This window comes from Periplaneta americana, chromosome 5, assembly GCF_040183065.1.
Source record: "Periplaneta americana isolate PAMFEO1 chromosome 5, P.americana_PAMFEO1_priV1, whole genome shotgun sequence".
Lineage (NCBI taxonomy): Eukaryota > Metazoa > Arthropoda > Insecta > Blattodea > Blattidae > Periplaneta > Periplaneta americana.
Window position 1 is genome coordinate 117,945,752 of NC_091121.1, and position 18,373 is coordinate 117,964,124.

General features: G+C 37.3%; 1 protein-coding gene across 3 annotated transcripts in view; it reads right to left on the bottom strand.

Moving 5' to 3' along the window:
- Positions 1–16,699, bottom strand: part of DCP2 (decapping protein 2) — a 111,716-nt gene extending 95,017 nt beyond the window's left edge. The window contains exons 1-4 of one of the 3 annotated variants that reach the window (XM_069826418.1): positions 16,329–16,699; positions 3,087–3,161; positions 2,832–3,000; positions 2,526–2,744 (exon numbers count right to left, since the gene is read on the bottom strand). In XM_069826418.1, the coding sequence (XP_069682519.1) occupies positions 2,526–2,744; positions 2,832–3,000; positions 3,087–3,142 (444 nt within the window). In that variant the 5' untranslated portion in view covers positions 3,143–3,161; positions 16,329–16,699. Of the gene's footprint in view, positions 1–2,525; positions 2,745–2,831; positions 3,001–3,086; positions 3,162–15,807; positions 15,834–16,328 lie in introns of those variants that run through there. The other 2 variants (XM_069826420.1, XM_069826419.1) reach the window with 2 other exon arrangements.
- Between the last annotated feature and the right edge of the window lie 1,674 nt (positions 16,700–18,373).

The window sequence follows — 18,373 nt, forward strand, 5'->3', positions numbered from 1 at the left end:
AGGTGAAAGGTAAAGGTATCCCCCTAATATGCCATGAAGGCACTTGGGGGGCATGGAGGTGGAGCCCCATGCTTCCCATGACCTCGGCACTAGAATGAGGTGGTGTAGTCGGCACCACGCTGACTGCCTTTTACCCCTGGGAAAGACCCGGTTCTCAATTTTATAGGAGATTGAGTGAACCTCTGGGCTGTTCTGAAAATTTGGCAACGAGAAAAAATCCTGTCACCACCTGGGATCGAACCCCGGACCTTTCAGTCAATAAACATAGGTCCTAAAATTAAATTTTTTACGAAACAAGGGTTTTTAAATTAGTATAGTAACAACAGCACATCTACTAAAGTGAGCTTTTTGCTTGTTTCTTATTCAGTATACAATATCACATTGGAAATGCAGAAAACAAAAGGGTAACAAGGTGTGAGTAACCTAAGATGTGTTACAATGGAAGTAAATCAAATTGAGCATCTCCTATGATGTTGATGAACAAGTACTCGTATCTCAGAAGATATTAATTTTAGGACCCATGTTTATCAGACTTTGTTTTCTTGTTTTGATGAATACTACCACCTCTCAAAGTACTGAATGCTTTTGTTTTATAATACCCTGCATAATACATAATAAGCATATTAATTCAATTTACAAGCATAAACAATTCATCAGTTGAGTAGAAGGTATGAACATTGAAAAATTTTTCTAATTCTCTTCTAAACTTTTCTCTTGGCCTTTCAAACCTTTAAGGTAACTGGGCAGTGTATTGAAGACCATAATATATGAAGACGAACTCTTTGTTTTTTCTTATAACAGCTGAGACTAACATGTAGTAGATTGAGATCTGATTTGCGTCTTGTATTGAAATTATGATGGTTTTCATTACGGTAGTAATAAATGTATCTTGCTTTTTAACAAATAACACAAGTCTTAATTCAATACTCTGTTTCGATTATCTGCAACAGAGCTGATTTTAGTAGGTGTGCAAATTTAATATACAATTTTAAAATAATTATTAATAATTTAATTTATACGAATTTTACAAAGAAAAAACATGAACTAATATGTGCTAATTTGATATCAATTTCATAAATCATATCATTTCCCATCTATAGCACCATCCCGCTTATAATGCTTTAAGACCATAATCCCTTGACAAGCATATTAAAGGGGTTATACTGTATCTCTTAAGTGAACTCTTACCAGATTATGAATTAGATATTCAAAATAAAAATGAATGATGCTGATGGTCCTGAGCTCTTCAATGAGCTGATAATATTCAGAACTTAGAGCAATGGCAACGATGGCATTTCAGAAACTGATCCATTAAAAAACTTGACCTACATTACACAAAATAATTTGACGTCATAATTTCCTAATCTGTTTATAGCTTTGATAACTTTTCTCACATTACCTGTGAGTGTAGCAACAGGTGAAAGGAGTTTTTCAAAACTTAGAGTTATTAAAACATATTTAAGAACAACAATAACTCAAGAAAGGTTTAATGATTTAGGATTGTAAGCTATAGAAAATGAGTGTGTGAAAAATTAGACTTATTAGATGTTATTGATGAACTGCCAAATAAGAAAGCAAGAAGAGCACTGTTCTAATGTACTGACTAAAGGCTGGTTCACAATAAACCGGGAACAGAAACGAGAACGGAAATATTGTTAAAATAAATGTATTTAAATTTGAGCATTCACAATTAACTTTCATGTTCCCAATCCCAGGCAAGTTCTCGTTAATTGTGAATGTTCACATTTAAATACATTTATTTGAACAATATTTCCGTTCTCGTTGTCGTTTCCATTCTAGTTTTATTGTGAACCAACCTTAACAACTGCTTTTGTTTGATACATTTTTTACATTTTCTATGTTTATAAACTTCAAATAAATACTATATGTAAAAATTTTTATGGATTTTTCTTTGTCAATTACAAATTATAGGCTTCCATGGGTTGGGTTAAGCCAGTGGTCATCAGCACAGTGCACCCTCGGGCTAGCATCTCTTATCCACGGATAAGACATTGCCCTATCGTGCATCTATGGCTGCTGGCTGGATATGCTTTTACCTCTCCCTTCTGTACGAGGGTGCATATTTCGATGTACTGCTTAGCTGTTACCCATTTCAGTGAGTGCTGACAACCACTGGGTTAAGCTGTGAATGTACTCGTGATGTACATTGTTTAGAGTGGCCAATTATCTCTAGCAAGCAAGCGTCTAAAAACCCAGAACTGTCCCTGATCTACTATATGCAATATGGCAGCTTATGGTATCAAATATATTATTATTAATGGAGGTGGAGGTGATGGTGGTGATAGCAACTATGACCATGATAATAAATGCATGAACCATATTCCTCTACTTCTTACCTTTTCAGGTGATTCTTTCTCAACACTCAGTTAGAAAAGATATTTGAGATGGCCAATAGTATTTTAAAGAATTTTAGGAGTGCCTACCTTCATACTTCATAAAGTTCTACAAATATGTACGTATATCTGCATTCTATATATAAGTAAGTAATGTAAAAGTAAAATTACCTCCCTTGCTGCACAATGTATTGGATCTTCTTCCTCATTAACTTTCCCCTTAGGAAAACCCCACGATGATTTAGCCCAGTAGCTCTGGACTAGAAGAACTTGTGAAAGATCTTCATTGAGTAGTATGGCACCGTAAGTTGGTACAGACTGTTTATATTCCTTCCATTGATCCAATATTGCATCAAGATTATTTGAATGTGGAATCAAAAATGGTATATGCTACGAGTTAAAATCAGAATTAGTGAATATTCCAATTTAAGTGGGAATATGCAAAGAAAAATTAAACAAAATGAATTCAAAACATACCTGAAACATGTGAGCAGTAAATTCTTTCATACCACATGGTTTAAGTTTGTTTTCTACTTTTTCATCTGCACAATAAAAATCAAGATAATACCAATGTGCAAGTTCAATCTGAAAACAAATTCTCACCAAATCTTTTCTCTCTTCTACAGGAACATTAATGATGAAGCGGCTGTAAAAGGGAAAATATTTTTAAATATTTCAAAATAAGAACAATGTTAATGAAATATGAAAGGATGAACAGAAGCACAGGCCTACCTTCCAAGATCATTTAGAATCTCTAAGGGAATTGAATGTTCTGTCGTGACCTCCATTGGAATGACTATGCAGACCCTGCAAAACAGAAAACAAATCAAGTTACATCTAGTTACGACAGGATACAGTATATATTTATGAAGAAAAAAACTTTTAATTGAAAATGGTAAATAGTAAATAACAGCAATCTTAAGTTTTATGGATGAATTGTATGTCTTGAACACCTACACAGGAGTATTAATGATAGCAACTATCTTATACCTACCACTGAATTAATTTCTGTATGAATTTCTTCAATTAATGGTTTTCTAGCTTCTATTATTATTTATTTACTTGGTTATTTAACGACGCTGTATCAACTACAAGGTTATTTAGCGTCGATGGAATTGGGTGATAGTGAGATGATACTTGGCGAGATGGGGCCGAGGATTCGCCAAAGATTACCTGACATTTGCCCTAAGATTGGAGAAAACCTCGGAAAAAACCCAATCAGGTAATCAGACCAAGCGGGAATCGAACCCGCACCCGAGCGCAACTTCTAGCTTCTAAACACTAACATTTTAATTAAATAAATTAACCTACAGAGCCATAATTTTATCTGAGCTCACTTACAGAGGTGCTTGCTGACACTCCCAATTATTCTAGTCACACTCACAGCACACCATGCTTCTCGACTATGAGTACTTTATCATGTTTGTAGCTGACTTACATACAGTACTTTAGTGCTACCTGTTCATGGGCAGGCACACCCTGCTTGGCTGTTAATTCAGATGGCAATGTCTGGTCCAGTTGCCCATCTTAACAATGAATATCAGAGGAGAAAAATTCGCTCCGGCACCGGGGATCGAACCCGGGTCCTTGGTTCTATGTACCAAGCGCTCTCACCATTGAACTATTCTGAAGTCCAATCCACAGCACTGGATAGAACTCCCCTCCTTCAGTGTTTTTCCCTTTGTAGCCTAACTCCAAGTTGAGCATGCATGTTGACATTTTATTAAGTCAACTGCCATTATACAAGGAGCGCACTCAGTTGAGTGACTTGATGGCCGGGATTCCACAGTAATGTGCACAGTAATCTGTACAGAAATATGCACTGTTGTTCGAAGAATTTACTAAAGATAATTTTTTTGGTCCTACAGAATATGTCTGTTATGGAAACAATTAATATTAGAGGAGAAAAATTCGCTCTGGCGCCAAGGGTCAAACCCGGGTCCTTGGTTCTACGTACCATGCGCTATCACAGGCCATCAAGGACAACAAAGTAAGCTACCACAGACCACATCATCAAGGACTGGAAATGGCATTGGATCAGACACACACTGAGGAAGGCTGAGAGCAATGTCACCAGAAGAGCTTTAGATTGGAATCCAGACAGAAATTGATGCAGAGGCAGGTTGAGAACAACTCGGAGGCGCACAGTCGAGAGAGAAGGAAAGTAATGGTCCCAAATAAAACCGCTGGCCAAGAACAGAGTGTGATGGAAGAAGTTTAATAGCTGCCCTATGAAAATAAGAAGAAGAGTGTTTTGGTTGCTTAGGAATGTGAGATAAAATGGAGGAAGACATTGTCGCTGTACCTGCAAAATCAGCTACATTCATTTAAACAGATTTTTCAGGAGAAAACATAATAAAAAATATAACTTATCACTTTCAATTTCCTTGATTTCAAAGGTAATTTCGGTATAATTTAATAATTTTTCATGTAATTACTGAAATTATATCGAAAGAATCTTTGAAAATCAAGAAATTGAAAGTGATAATGTTCTTTTCTTTACCTGAAAAATCTGTTTAAATGCACATAGCAGATTTTTGAGGTACAACAATGATATATTTTGTCCACAGGCCTACACTGTACACTGCCAGCTCAAACTACAGATACTGAAATTTTTAAAGCAATAAATGAAGCGATTGAAAGTAAAGGGCTCGAGTGGAAAAAACGATGTAGGCCTCTGTACTAAAGAGACTGCTTGTAAGACTGGGATCCAAAAAGTTGCCTCCTGACTTTAACAAAGATCTTTCATAGGCAATTACAACTGTCATCTACATTCAGAACACTGCTTTGAATACTCGACTACTGGCAGTATTCTGTGATGAACATCCACACTGGACTCAGTCATCTGGATTAGCATGGTATAACAATCCTCTCTGGTCTTATCTTTTGTCCTGATGATGGAACCTGCATGTAGTTCTGAAACATTGGAAATGTCAAATTCCAGGACATGGTGGATTACGAAAAAGTCTAATTCTAATCACAGTCACCACGAAAGCCTAAAAACTTATATAACTTGAAACCATTTTCAAGACATTAAGCATTTCCTAGTTTTGGATAAAAGTCAAAGCAGAATACCTGAGGCTTCATGAAAAAGCTATTAAATTACTTCTTTGCTTTTCAACCACCTGCCTGTGTGAAACTCCTTTCTCAGCAATGACTTTACTAAAAACGAAGCAAAGAACCCGGCTCAAATTTAAAAACTGTTTACATGTAAGTTTGATCAAACTTGATTGTGTAAGCATTGTGGTGGTCCGTCAGAGTTTTAAGGTTATAGAGGATGTGCTGTGTTTATATGGGTATGTTTGTCATATTCATTTGAGATTATGGAAATAACTTGTTCGGATAGTTTTAACTGGTGTGAAGGATGTACAGTATTGTAACTTTGTGTGCACTTGTAGGGATTCAGACACTCTATGAAATTTTCTGATACTTCATGGTGTGTTGTCAGAGCATTATGCTTAAAGAAACTATGGGAATATTGGGACTGTGAATTGGTCTGAAAATAAGTTTAGGTGTAGGAAGAATGAAATTGTTAATAAGAAGCAGAAACAGTGTGGTTTATCATGTAAGGGAGACTGTTGTACCTTTACCATAGCGTACCTTTGAACATTTTTTGTTTTTTAATTTTTGCTGCTACCTAGAGGACAAGAAGACATACTAGTATAGTAGATATTCGAACCTTCAGGGGGGCAGACTGTAATTCCGACCATTATTTGGTAATTGGAGAACTAAGAGAAAGATTATCAGTAGCCAAGCGAGTAGAGCAACAAGTTAATATTAGAAGATTGAATATTCCGAAATTAAAGGACGAGGAAACTAAGCAACATTATCAGGTTGAAATTTCAAATAGGTTTGCCCGTATTAGCAAGTTCCTTAGAAGTTTAGGAAGAGTTAGATGTTAATAGTGTGTGGGAAAATATCCGAGATAATATCAAAATTGCAGCTGAACAGAGCATAGGTTATTATGAAACTAAGAAAAAGAAACTGTGGTTTGATGAAGATTGATGCATGGTAATTAGTAGAAAGAAGGAAACAGGCAAAACTGAAATTCTTACAGGATCCAGCTGAGGCGAATAGAGATAACTTAATTATTTCAATAAAAAATGGGAAGCAAATCGTAAAACTTAGGAATAAAAAGAGAGATTACTTGAAGGAAGAACTGAATGAGGTAGAAACAATAGTAAAAATAAAAACATAAGAAGTTTATATAAGGCTATAAAGGAATTCAAGAATGGATATCAGGCAAGGGTAAACGTGATCAAGGATGAGAATGGTGACTTGCCTGCAGACTCTCATTCAATCCTGAACAGATGGAAAAACTATTTCGGGCAACTACTAAATATACATAGGCCAAGTAGAAATGATCAGGACGAAACTGAAATACAAACTGCTGAGCCATTTATAACCGAACCCACACTTTCTGAAGTTGAAACTGCGATAGAAAATCTGAAAAATTATGTCTCCAGGTATTGATCAAATTCCAGCAGAATTAATACAAGAGGGTGGAAGCGCATTATCTAACGAAATTTATAAGGTTGTACTTGCTATTTGCGAAAAGGAAATTGTATCAGAACAATGGAAGAAGTCCATAATCGTACCTATCTTTAAAAAGGGGGACAAGACTAACTGTAGTGTGCTGTTTTATTTCGGCACGTCTTTCTTTTCCTTTCTATTTCTTTTACATTTTTCTATCTTTATACTTTTCTCTGTTAGTTTTAATTATTCTAACTCTTCATAGATGGCTTGTAGTTTTTCCCTTTCTGAGCTAGTTCTTCTTACTTCTCGTAGATGGCTTCTTTCCTCTCACCTTCCTGTTTTCCGGTAGTCTATGGTGTTCTTTCTTGTAATCTGTGATGGGTTGAAAACAAGGGCCTAGCCTATGGCTGGCGAGTGATTGGTTGATTCCCTGGGGAGAATTTAGTATTTTTCATTACGTTATCCGATTAGTTAAGATAGAGACGCCGTTTAGTATTTCGCCTGTGAAGCCAGTTATTCGTGTGGCGTCAGTACGCTAGAGGGATGGCTTGGAGGTAGAACGTGTGTTGCGAAGGACATGAGCTCCTATGTAGGCCAGGGATCGAAATGGGTTCGGTAAGTCTACTAGTAGTTGCGTAGTCCATGTTGTGGGAACCTGCGAATGTATTGCAGAAGATATTCGTGTGGAGTTTAGTACACTAGAGGGATGGCTTGGAGGTAGAACATGTGTTGTGAAGGGCACGAGCTCCTATGTAGGCCAGGGATCGAATTGGGTTCGATAAGTCTACTAGTAGCTGCGTAGTCCAACGTGTTGTGGGAACCTGCAAGTGTATCACAGAAGATATTCGTGTGGAGTTTAGCGGAGAGTTTTGTGATGTACTAATTATCTTGAACTGCATTCATTTTTCCGTCTGACTAGCGTGCAATCAACTCTGGTTAAATACTGGTCGGTATTTTTATTTCAGGTTATTGTTTCTCTAGCTGTGATATAACTAAAAGTCTACCACAAACTACAAGGAGTTCAGTGAGTTGGTTTTGGTTTACGTTTTACTTAGTTATTGCAGCAGAACGAATTTGATGAGTATGAAATTCACAATGAAGGCACCCATTGTTATGTGACGTTTGAGGGGTGACCAATTTGAGTGTAACGGCTATGTGTGTGCTGAATGTTGGTTATGTCAAGGTTGTATGACAAGATGGATGCCAGCAAGGGGGAGTACCTACCTATGTAAGGTAATTAGCTGGATTTGATTAACATTACTCTGTGAAGAAGATATTTTCTGTGCTACGAATTTATTTTGTTGTTTATTCTAAATAAATGGTTGTGTTTAACATAGGGAGTGTGTGTTGTTACTTAACTACCTCGACACGTAGATTACCATCCTGATCATAACGTTTCATGGCAGGGTTATTTGGTATTATTAAGATATTTATCTTTTATTTCATTAACAAAGAAGATCAACCAGACCCAGCGATGGTGCAGTGGTAGCAGAGCGTGGTTGGTGCCGCGCACCCCGCCCTTCCTTAAACAGAGAATCGTGGGCGCGGAGAAAGTCTTCTTGGGCGCCACAAAACCCAACTTTAAACAGGGAACTGACACGGCGGCTACAAATCCCCTGGTAACCCCTGGCTTCGGTTCCCGATAACTTTTAGCAGTATAACAAGTTATATCCTTTCCCAACTCGCAAGTTATCCTATCCTGTTCCTCCCGAAAACGTTCCAAACTGACTCCGGGATATGGATCGTAGTTTAGAGACTTTGTAACTCCTGAAAACGGCAAGGGAACTTCACTCAACTCCGGAAGTACAATCGGAGAACCACTCAGTTCCGGCTGACCAACGCGAACCCGATCTTTCCCCAAGGAACTCGAATCTACTTCCTGACTTTCCCCTTCATCCCTATGAGCAACAAGATCCACCGATGCCCCAACTGGAAGCAATTTGGGTGCCTTATATCGATTAGCAAAGTGGAATTTGACCTCCGAAGCATGTTTAAAATAAAATTCCTCCTGTGGGACGTCTACAATAAGCCCCGTCTCCACCATGAAATCAGCGCCAAAGATGGCGGGGTTAACCAAACCTTTGACAACCCAGAAACTAAATTCGCAAACTACCTGTCCAACCTTAACTTTCAAACTGACACGACCACTGACCGAAAGAGACTGGGAAGTAGCTGAGAACAACACCATGTTCCCGGGGATAATCTCCCATCCCTTCTTCCATGCTAATTCTAAACTAACCAAAGAAACGACACTGCCTGTGTCCAACAACACTTCCACTAACTCTCCACCTAACTGAGCCCTAGCAACGGAGCACTGACCGCGACGGGGGACACTTATCTCACGAGACACAACCCAAATGACTTCTTCATTCTTTCTCTGATTTTGCTCCACGTGACCCCGTAGATTACATTCACGGGCAAAATGCCCTGCTTTGTTACAAACAAAACACCTATTGCCCTGTCCCAAAACGACGGATCTAGTCCAGGTGGTTTCCGCCAGGGCACCACTATCTAGATTCCGCACACATAACGCGTCGAGCTGAAGGAAATTCTGCGGCCTGGTGGCGCTTAGGTACTGAGCCCTGACCTCGGGATCGCGTGCCCCTGACAATGCCGCATCCACTATTTGTCTTTCCATCAATCCAGTTACAAAAACCTTTTCGATGAGTTTTAACTCTTCCACGTATTCAAGTAGGGTCTCACTGTTACCTTGTTTACGGTAGAAATACTCCCCGAACAGAAGATGACGAGTCTTGTCAGGAATGAACTCGTTCAGGATACCCTTATGAAAATCTAGCAAGGTTTTTTCGTCTTCAATGGCCGCCAATATGCTGTTAGTTAACACTCCATTAGCAAAAGGGAAAATTAGATGTAATAGCGAGGCCTCATCCAAATGAAAAGCTCTACATATACCCTTAAGCTGCACTAACACCCTCAGAAAATGCATGACTACCTGTATACTACTAACGGAGAAAACCATCCCTTTCTTCAGAATGGATTCAAAAGGATTAGGCATGTTAGAAAAAATCAAGCTAAGGTAGTCCTTCTTCCTGTCGAGATTGGAAACTTTCACAGGGATTTGAGCTTCATTGGCCACCCCTGAACCCTGTTTCTGCTCTCTCGTGGTCTCCTGACCCGTGACCGAACTCTCCTGGCTCCTACTCTTTTTCAAATTCGTTAGTTCCATTTTCACTATCCCCAATCTCTGCATTTCCTTCTCGAACTTTTCCCTATCTACAACTTCCAACTTAAGCTCGAGTATATCTTTCAGTCGTAATTCCCAGTGAATCACCCTGTTCCATATTCTTCTAAAACGATCCTTCTGAAAATCGACCCTCAACTCCTCCAGAATTTCCGAAAAGGACTCCACGATTTCTACACATTTGAAAAGTTCACTAGCGATACAGTACTGGGGGTATTTCCGCGGAGTCTGCTGGGAAACGAACCCCGGTTCCCTAGCTTTGGCTAGGAGAGTAGTGACATCCGCGTTTGAGTCAACCTCTGCACCATGTGTTCTCAGCTCATATAGCAACTCATCTTTACGGAGGGCGTGCCACTCCACCATTCCAGCATCCATCTTGAAACACAAAAAACAACAAAACAGCACAAACCAAAGTACCTCGGCTTTGAGATTCCAAACGCCGATCATAACCACACTCTGCTACCACTGCACCATCGCTGGGTCTGGTTGATCTTCTTTGTTAATGAAATAAAAGATAAATATCTTAATAATACCAAATAACCCTGCCATGAAACGTTATGATCAGGATGGTAATCTACGTGTCGAGGTAGTTAAGTAACAACACACACTCCCTATGTTAAACACAACCATTTATTTAGAATAAACAACAAAATAAATTCGTAGCACAGAAAATATCTTCTTCACAGAGTAATGTTAATCAAATCCAGCTAATTACCTTACATAGGTAAGTACTCCCCCTTGCTGGCATCCATCTTGTCATACAACCTTGACATAACCAACACTCAGCACACACATAGCCGTTACACTCAAATTGGTCACCCCTCAAACGTCACATAACAATGGGTGCCTTCATTGTGAATTTCATACTCGTCAAATTCGTTCTGCTGCAATAACTAAGTAAAACGTAAACCAAAACCAACTCACTGAACTCCTTGTAGTTTGTGGTAGACTTTTAGTTATATCACAGCTAGAGAAACAATAACCTGAAATAAAAATACCGACCAGTATTTAACCAGAGTTGATTGCACGCTAGTCAGACGGAAAAATGAATGCAGTTCAAGATAATTAGTACATCACAAAACTCTCCGCTAAACTCCACACGAATATCTTCTGTGATACACTTGCAGGTTCCCACAACACGTTGGACTACGCAGCTACTAGTAGACTTATCGAACCCAATTCGATCCCTGGCCTACATAGGAGCCCGTGCCCTTCACAACACACGTTCTACCTCCAAGCCATCCCTCTAGTGTACTAAACTCCACACGAATATCTTCTGCAATACATTCGCAGGTTCCCACAACATGGACTACGCAACTACTAGTAGACTTACCAAACCCATTTCGATCCCTGGCCTACATAGGAGCTCATGTCCTTCGCAACACACGTTCTACCTCCAAGCCATCCCTCTAGCGTACTGACGCCACACGAATAACTGGCTTCACAGGCGAAATACTAAACGGCGTCTCTATCTTAACTAATCAGATAACGTAATGAAAAATACTAAATTCTCCCCAGGGAATCAACCAATCACTCGCCAGCCATAGGCTAGGCCCTTGTTTTCAACCCATCACAGATTACAAGAAAGAACACCATAGACTACCGGAAAACAGGAAGGTGAGAGGAAAGAAGCCATCTACGAGAAGTAAGAAGAACTAGCTCAGAAAGGGAAAAACTACAAGCCATCTATGAAGAGTTACAATAATTGAAACTAACAGAGAAAAGTATAAAGATAGAAAAATGTAAAAGAAATAGAAAGGAAAAGAAAGACGTGCCGAAATAAAACGGCACAGTAGTAACTTTCGAGGAATATCACTTTTGTTGATGTTGCACAAAATTTTGTCCAATATTCTTTTGAGAAGATTAACTCCATATGTAGATGAAATTATTGGGGATCATCAGTGTGGTTTTAGGCGTAATAGATCAACTATTGATCAGATATTTTGTATTCGACAGATAATGGAGAAAAAATGGGAGTATAAGGGTACAGTGCATCAGTTATTCATAGATTTCAAAAAGGTTAAGAGAGAAGTTTTATATGATATTCTTATTGAATTTGGTATTCCCAAGAAACTAGTTAGATTAATTAAAATGTGTCTTAGTGAAATGTACAGCAGAGTCTGTATAGGTCAGTTTCTGTAGATGCGTTTCCAATTCACTGTGGGCTAAAGCAAGCAGATGTACTATCACCTTTACTTTTTAACTTTGCTCTAGAGTATGTCATTAGGAAAGTCCAGGATAACAGAGAGGGTTTGGAATTGAACGGGTTACATCAGCTGCTTGTCTATGCAGATGACGTGAATATGTTAGGAGAAAATCCACAAACAACTAGGGAAAATACTGGAATTTTACTTGAAGCAAGTAAAGAGATCGGTTTGGAAGTAAATACCGAAAAAACAAAGTATATGAATATATCTCATGACGAGAATATTGTACGAAATGGAAATATAAAAATTGGAAATTTATCCTTTGAAGAGGTGGAAAAATTCAAATACCTGGAAGCAACAGTAGCAAATATAAATGATACTCGGGAGGAAATTAAACACACAATAAATATGGGAAATGGCTGTTATTACTCAGTTGAGAAGCTTTTATCATCCAGTCTGTTGTCAAAAAATCTGAAAGTTAGAATTTATAAAACAGTTATATTACCGGTTGTTCTTTATGGTTGTGAAACTTGGACTCTCACTTTGAGAGAGGAACATAGGTTAAGGATGTTTGAGAATAAGGTACTTAGGAAAATATTTGGGGCTAAGAGGGATGAAGTTACAGGAGAATGGAGAAAGTTACACAATACAGAACTGCACACATTGTATTCTTCACCTGACATAATTAGGAACATTAAATCCAGACGATTGAGATGGGCAGGGCATGTAGCATGTATGGGCGAATCCAGAAATGCATATAGAGCATTAGTTGGGAGGCCGGAGGGAAAAAGACCTTTGGGGAGGCCGAGAGGTAGATGGGAAGATAATATTAAAATGGATTTGAGAGAGGTGGGATATGATGATAGAGACTGGATTAATCTTGCTCAGGATAGGGACCAATGGCGGGCTTATGTGAGGGCAGCAATGAACTTCTGGGTTCCTTAAAAGCCAGTAATTAAGTAGTAAGTACCTAGAGGACTCAAACTGAAGTAGACTGCAGAGAAAGCCGCTAAGTAGCTCTGGTCATGCAAAGTGTGAGTTTTATGGGCAAAAGAATTTTTCTTAGTACCAAAAGTAAACATTTCGTTCAATGATATACATTTTCTAACACAAAACCAAATTCTATTTGTTACTATCTATCAAGTACAATGTGTTCCCTGTCATCTGGTAAGTAATAACATAGGTCTATTTTAATTTCCATGATTTATTCGAATGTCTAGTTTTGGGAGCCATATTTATTTAAACATGCATCCTCTTATGCTTTCGAACCCAAAACATCTTGTACCATGGAACATGTTCCAAGGTACATAATACTATCACTTTTTGTTTTTCTTTTATTTTAAGATCATGTCACGAAATAAGTCTGGAGTTAAGAGCTCCAACTAATCTGAATGCCTTGAAAGAAACCTGTTGAAGCAGTTATTGCTTCTTCAGGAAATAAAATCTCAATCAGAGAAACCTGCTCTGGTTTATGATTGCAAATACATTTTAAATATGATTGTCAGTTTTTACAGCTATATTTCCACCTATATTTCATGTGTTCCAACTTACAAGAGGGTATGTTCCAAGATACATGAACCTGTTGTACCTTTGAACACATTACATATCCCTTCATTTTATTTATTTATTTTTTTGTCCTTGATAGATTTGTAAAACAGGAAAATACATACAAGAAGTTGCAAAGGAATCTTAAATAATTATTTCAACCATTTTTTCATTTAAAAAATTTATTTCCCAAAATTAAAAAAAAAAAAAAATGAAATGTGAAAAGTGTTTAAAGGTATAACAGTCTCCCCTACTGTTATGAGAATATTTTTTTTCAAATAAAGTTTGTTTAATGTTATTATTTTGGTTATGCCACGATTCTCTCTCACAGCCATTCATTCAAAAGGAACTGTGTGTGTCCTTGGAGAGCAATATGGATTGGTTTTAATTTATTTATGAGGTGTACGTGGATTGGAAGTAGAACCATGAAATTGGGAAAAGTTGGTGTTACTGTGCACGTGAAGTGCACGAAGTCAAAGTAAACAAGACTAAATATGAGCAGGATCGTCGTACTAGGGGTTACTGGATTTTCAGAGGTGTGGAGAGTGGAAATAATATTTTTGTCGAATCTGTTGAAAGAAGATAATAAAGACATCTTTTGTCATTTATAAGAAGTAGGCCTTTATTTTGCTTGGTAAGAAGATGATTAGTGAATGTTGGAAGACATATGATTGCCTAGAGAATGAAGGCTTCCAACTTTTAACCCCTTACAGCATACTGGGACAGATATGGCACATACAGGTTTTATATTCATATAAGTTATAATATAAACATACAATATTTCAAACTGGATACTGGGACAGATCTTGCACACTGTCAAGAATTGGATTTGACCATATGTAACATCAGTTGAGAAAGAAAGAACTACTTGAGTTATTTGAATATAAAATCGGTGTGTGCAAGACAGTCCCATGCGGTAAGGGGTTAATTTGTAAATGACTCGCTAAAATTCTGGGATCCAGAGACTGGTGAACACACACAAAATATCAAGAGATTGTTGATTGTGGTGTGAAGTACCGTAATGGACAGAGGGCAGAACATCATAAAGTGGTCACTTGATGGAATTCCTATTTAAGTGGACATACCCTGGCCACAGAAACAGACTTCACCACCTCTATAAAGCAGTCAGGGTTTTGTATAGGCCTACCATAGCCCACTTATAAAGGTCAACTTTCAAATTTTACTGGTTAGGTTCTATAGTGTAGATTTGAATGTGATATTTTTTAATACAAATGGTCTATTGGCTGTGTATAAATTATATTGCTTTTCTTATGGATTTTCATGTCTTGTTGAGAGCAAGAGTGGCATGTGTCATACATTCGAACCTATGGTTTTCGACAAATTCTAAAAATTCCACAGTTTTCAGAAGATAAAAATATGCCGAAAATATGATTTTAAAAAATTTCGGAAAGTGTCCGTCTTTCCAAGATATTAAGTCTTACCCATTTTCTAAATAACTTAGGATAGAAAATGCGCGGTATCTATAGGCAAAATAAGTGTGTTTATCAAGACCGAACTGGTAAATTTTTCAAGTAAGAATGAATGAAGACGTCCTTCAACGAGGCTATAATGAAATATTAACGCAAAATTTTGACCTTGATGAGAATGATGCAGAATAATTTATTTACCTATTGGTTTTCATAAGTCAGGCAATATGAATGAAGGCCAATACTCTTCTGCATGTGTGTCATCGAAACCCAAAACAAATTCAGCAAGCAGGCACAAAATATTTTACAACTTTTTAAGACTGCTATTTGAAGACAACGAGGTTATCTTGTACAGTGATATCAATGGTGATCGAAGTGAAGTTTCAGAAATCTCAGCAATCACTGCTTAAATGAAACTGGAAAACCCAAAAATGCTAAAATTGAATTATGAATTCATTTATTTATGTTTATCAAATTTACGTAATGACACCAAGGTAATTTAATAAATTTGTTCCATAATATAGTTTATTATAATAGATGGACTAGCCTATATAAAATTATTATTATTAGGCTATTGCTAGTTTATCAATGAGAAATAAAAAAAACCTGTTAACTTGCATTTACTTGAAATAAAGCTGTTGTAAGTTATAACTTACTCCTATGCATTAAAGCAGGTGATGTTTGAATTCTGTCTCTCAACGAATTATTATCGATGAATTCTATAAATAGCAGGGAGGACAACATTTGCAAATGAAATGATACTAAACGTGAGAAATGTTACTATAAGTATGTAGTATTGTAAAAGGTTGGGTTGGGTTAGGTTAGATTAGGTGTGTATTATGTGCCAGGTTAGTATTGTGAGAGGTGAGGTTAGGCTAGATTAGGTATGTACTATGTAAGAGGTATTGACGACACTGAAAACCTCTTTATTCCCTCCCTCCAATTACGTCACATTCAGAAAATACTGCGGAGTTCATTCACGCACGCGATTTTGTTATATAAGGTAGGCTATCTATTTAGGGTGGGCTTACAGCTCTCCCAGTGTTCACATCCAATTTCCACTATTCCATACTATAAGTTCTACGCATTTTCAAAATATTTTAACAAATTTCTCTAGTGGGTGGTTCTTAAATAACCTTCACAAAAAAGTAACGACAAATTGTATTCAACAACTCACGTCCACGAACGTTTACTTTCCCAGCAGAATATTCCATACAGGGCGATACATCACAAAACCACTTGTCTTGTTTCTAAATTTCCGCAGTCAAAGTAAATAACTTGAACTTCCACATTAATGTCCACAACACACTTTCCTAGACAGCACTTCAATTCCAGGTTATTTACTGACGCTGTTGCCAACTCTCAGGTTGAGCTCCTGCCACGAGAAGTAGTAAGCGATGCAATTCGTTTTCATTCAGTAATCTTTACAGGCTGTAGAATATCTTTCAAATGTTCATATTCGTTTCATTATTGTCTATTCATACATAACTTTCTAGTTCTCCCCATCTGTTCAAACCTGAGAGGATAAAAGTATTTATGTTACAAAGTTCAAACAACAAAATATTGGCAATACTGTTCAAAACTTATAGATACGAAATTTCCCTCCCACTAAACACTTCGATTTTTCCCTAATGAATTAACAAACTTTCCTGTCCTCAGTCAAAATCTCTATTTATTTGTCTACGGTATTGACACAGTATAGAGAACATATGTTCCCTATACTGTGGTTTAGTATATACAGTTGCGAAGCTCAATACTTACTAAATATGCAAACATAGACAGTTCAAATATGCATCCCTAGATAGTTGCTAGCCACCAGGATCGCTACTATCGCCTCATCACAGACTCGTTCCCTAGCAGACGATAAAATGTATTGTACTTTTGACATCGTGCTCTTTTGAAAAATTAACACCTTCCTTCCACAATTGAAATACGAAATACATAAAGTTTATATATTATTTTCATAAAGTATATATTATATTTTATTAACTCATCTTCCTGAATCTTTCGGAAGGATAATTCTGACCTCTTTTTCTTTTCCTAAAGTCCCACATTATTACTCAAATTATTGAATTTGAGCCATTTACAGTTATTACAACCGATAACGAACATTTCACAGTTTACATAACTTTTCACAACAATGCGAAATACGGCACAATCAATGCCTTTTCGATCTAGACCAGGCCGTAATATATGTTCGGGTTTTCTATTTCAGTGTATGGAGCTCAGTGAATTATTATAACTTTATTGCGTATCATTGCTAAGTTTTATTTAGTGTAATGTGTCCATAAGTTCCCTTTACTTCTTGTTGCATAATATGTTGCGGAAATAATTACAAAACTGTGTTATTTTAATGTGAAGAGAATTTTACATGTTAACATAATCTTTTCGCATCAAGATTTTAAGTTTAGAATGGAAGCTATTTTCAAGTTTAATAAAAAAGAATTTATATTGTGATTTTAATATAGCACATCTACCTCCCTTGATAAAGACAGAAAATTTATCATACCACTCTTATGAAACTAGTGTACGTACGATTGTTACTTCGTCTCTTAGGTAGTAGATAAATACAATTATTCAATACTCAATTGTAGCATTAAAATACAGACAAATTGAATGTGCGGAGTATCATACATGACATTATGCTTAATTATAATGTATAATTGCGAATTTAAGAATATAAGATATAGTAAACATAACCTATAATATTTCCATATGACACTGGAAGGACGCACTAAACTCCACTCTCCCCGAATGGCCCAGAAGAGAAGCTGTTGCGGCATTCCTCGCCACAGTCGGTCATGACTGCCTGGCTAATCACCTCCACCGCCTGGGTGTATTATCCAGCCCCCACTGCATGCTCTGTGGATGTTCCGACACCATGGACTCAAACCACATTACCATTCTCGATTAAAATTTGACCATGGTTAAGTCGGCACTTGACCATCTTCAACGCCAATTTGCGGAGTATCAATCTCGATCAAAGTTAAACAAGCGAGTTGATGATGATCAAATTTGATCACGGGTGTGGGACCGATTATCTTGAATTGAACATGGTAAAGTCGAGAAAACCAAAATGGCGGCACGATTTGACGTACTTGATGGAATTGAAGATAAAATGATGTATCTTGAACACGCAAATCACTGCGGAAATAACAGAATTGGTGTTATTGTAGAAAGAATAAGTTTGTAGATGAATATTAAAAATGTTCTTTTTTCTCG